This window comes from Wolffia australiana, chromosome 4, assembly GCF_029677425.1.
Source record: "Wolffia australiana isolate 7733 chromosome 4, ASM2967742v1".
Taxonomy (NCBI): Eukaryota; Viridiplantae; Streptophyta; class Magnoliopsida; order Alismatales; family Araceae; genus Wolffia; species Wolffia australiana.
Genome location: NC_135838.1, coordinates 5,993,311 through 5,995,995, shown reverse-complemented (window position 1 = coordinate 5,995,995; position 2,685 = coordinate 5,993,311). Strand labels below are relative to the sequence as shown.

The 2,685-nt window shown below is 56.8% G+C and overlaps 1 protein-coding gene across 1 annotated transcript; it reads right to left on the bottom strand.

Moving 5' to 3' along the window:
• Positions 1-743: 743 nt before the first annotated feature.
• LOC144702475 (pentatricopeptide repeat-containing protein At5g66520-like) lies at positions 744-2,200 on the bottom strand. The gene is made up of 2 exons (XM_078574535.1): positions 984-2,200; positions 744-942 (listed from the first exon to the last, which is right to left on the bottom strand). Exons 1-2 carry the CDS (start codon positions 2,198-2,200, stop codon positions 744-746), a joined length of 1,416 nt encoding a protein of 471 aa, XP_078430661.1.
• Positions 2,201-2,685: the final 485 nt, after the last annotated feature.

The window sequence follows — 2,685 nt, the reverse complement described above, 5'->3', positions numbered from 1 at the left end:
ATTTAATTTATTTTTTAAAGTTCTTAGCTTCATTTATTTTGCCTCTATTAGATGCATTTGAATTATTTTCAAGAGTCAACTATGCTCTAGTTTACCAAGTTCATTTTACTGGTCCTATCTCATGAAACCAGTAAAATTTTGAGTTAAAGTTTTGTATGGAAATATTTTTAAAGAATAGAGCAAGATCATTATTTTCACAGGCCCAATTCAATGTAAATGTCTCACAATGTTTAGTGATGGAAGCAGAGCCTATAGGGGAAAATGAAAAATATGATTGAATGTTTATAGGCTTTAAGTACCCACATGATCTGGGACATATAAATTAGCATAGAACATTTGTAAAATCTTGAACTCAAGACATGAGGTGATTCTCAAACAGAAAAAAAAAAGTTGCAGATTTTTTAAGGCATCTTTAATAGTTCCAATGAAGAGGCTATTCAAACGTCTTTCAGCCTCTTCTTTCATATTCAAATCTCTAAATTCAGTTTTCTTTGTTTCATCTAGCAGAAAACCATTTTCAACTACTTCCCATAAATCTTGACTTCTAAAAAAAGATTTCATCTTCGACTGAGTAACCGACACGCTAGTTAGTCAGTAGAAAAGTCAACATTACTATTGGATTGTTTCAAGTTCCTCCATGGATGTATCTTCAACACCTTTAGAGGGAGAAATAGATGCAGAGAAGAGACAAGACAGCGTGAGAGAGGGTATTCGTTCCCAACAACAGTCCCCACCACAAGATTCTACAGGCTGAGGGTGCTCCGGGCGGGAAGCTTGGGAGCCCCGGTGAGGTCCATTCTCCGCCTGACCTCGTCGGCCTCGGCGTGGCGGCCGGCGGCGGCGTAAATCCCGGCGAGCAGCAGATAATACCCGCCCTCGAGGGGCCTCCTCCGCGCCACCTCCCCCACCACCCTCTCCGCCATGTCCACGTCCCCGTGTATCCTGCAACCCCAGCAGCGCCCCACACCGCGCGGTTCGCGTGCCCCCCCGGCAGGCCCTTCGCGAGCCCGTACGCCTCCTCCAGCCTCCCGGCCCGGCCCAGCATGTCCACCACGCACCCGTAGTGCTCCGCCCCCGGCCCGGGCCCCTCCCGCTCCATCCGCCCCAGCAGCCGCCTCCCCTCCTCCACCCTCCCCGCGTGCGCGCACGCGCTCAGCGCCGCCAGCCACGTCCCCCCGTCCCCCGCCGGCCCCCCCCGCGCCACCCGCAGCGCTGCCTCCACCTCCCCCGCCGCCGCGTACGCCCCCACCATCGCGCTCCACGTCGCCCCGCTCCGCCGCCGCGTCCCCGCGAACACCCTCTCCGCCTCCGCCACGTACCCCAGCCTCCCGTACATGCCGATCAACGCGTTCCGCAGCGCCGTCATCCACGCCAGCCCCCGCGCCGCCGCGTACCGCTCCACCGCGCCGCCCGTCCGCGCGTCCCCCGCCGCCGCGCACGCCGCCGCCACCGCCACCAGCGTCACCTCGTCCGGCGGCGTGTCCGCCGGCATCGACCGGAACAGCGCCAGCGCCTCCCCCGGCCGTCCGATCTTCGCGTACCCGTCGATCGCAGCCGTCCACGCCACCACGTCCGGCGCCGGCATCCCCTCCAGGGCCCGCCGCGCGCCGGCCGGGTCGCCCGCCGCGAACCGCGCCCGGATCAGCCCCGTCCAAGCGACCGCGTCCGGCTCGGGGATTTCCTCGAACAGCCGGCCGGCTCGGCCCGGCTCGGGCCCGGCCGCGTAGAGATGGATCAGCGCGTTGTGGACGTGGGCCGCGGCCGGGCCGAGGCAGCCTTGCTTCAGGGCCAGCCCGTGGAGGTCGCCGGGGCCGAGCCCGGGCTCGGCGCGGGCGCGAGCTTTGATCAGAAACGTGAGGGAGAACTGGTCCGCCGGCACGCCGCGCCGGCGCATGGACCGGAAGAGGGCCTGGGCTCGGGCCGGGTCGCCGGACCGGGCCAGCCCGCGCATCAGAGTGTTGTAGAAGAAGGTCCGGCCGCGGCTCGGGACGTGGTCCAGGCTGTGGAAACAGAGGCACGCGGCGTAGGCCAGGTCGCCGCCGGGGGAGACGGCGGCGAAGCGGAGGAGCTTGGCCAGGAGGAGAGACGGGTTTCGGATCCTGTCGTGGTTCCGGATGAGGAACCCGTGGATCCGGCGGAGCTCCGATAAGGATCCGCACGCGGAAGCCGCCGCCAGGATCCGCTCCTCCGTCGAGGTCATTCCTCCCCCCGCCCCCCCCTCCTTGGGTTTCGCTCTGTGAGGATTTAATTTGTCTATATATTTCTTTTGTTTCTTTTTTTTATTAAGAAACACTTCACTCTTCCGGCACATAGGATTTGGCCGAACGATTGAACATGATCGATTGGATAGGCATGATCCAAATGGGATCTAGATATCTTGTCCAACAGAAAGGGCCATTTCACAAGAAGTCAAGCAATCTAATTGATGAGAGATGTTTAATCAGGGGCTTCCATGTAGCTAGTGTGATAAATATCAGAACACTGGATTTTGAAGCAAACAAAAATAACTTTTTTTAATTCTGTCAACTATATAAACATTACTAATGGATCGTAATCTGCTATAAAAGAATGGAAGAGATAAAACAGCGTATGCATTGAGCTTTTAGTTCTTTATCAAGTGGCAATCAAGCTCAAACGATTAAGCTCTAAAAACCACGTGGATTATAATGATATATCCATTCAATC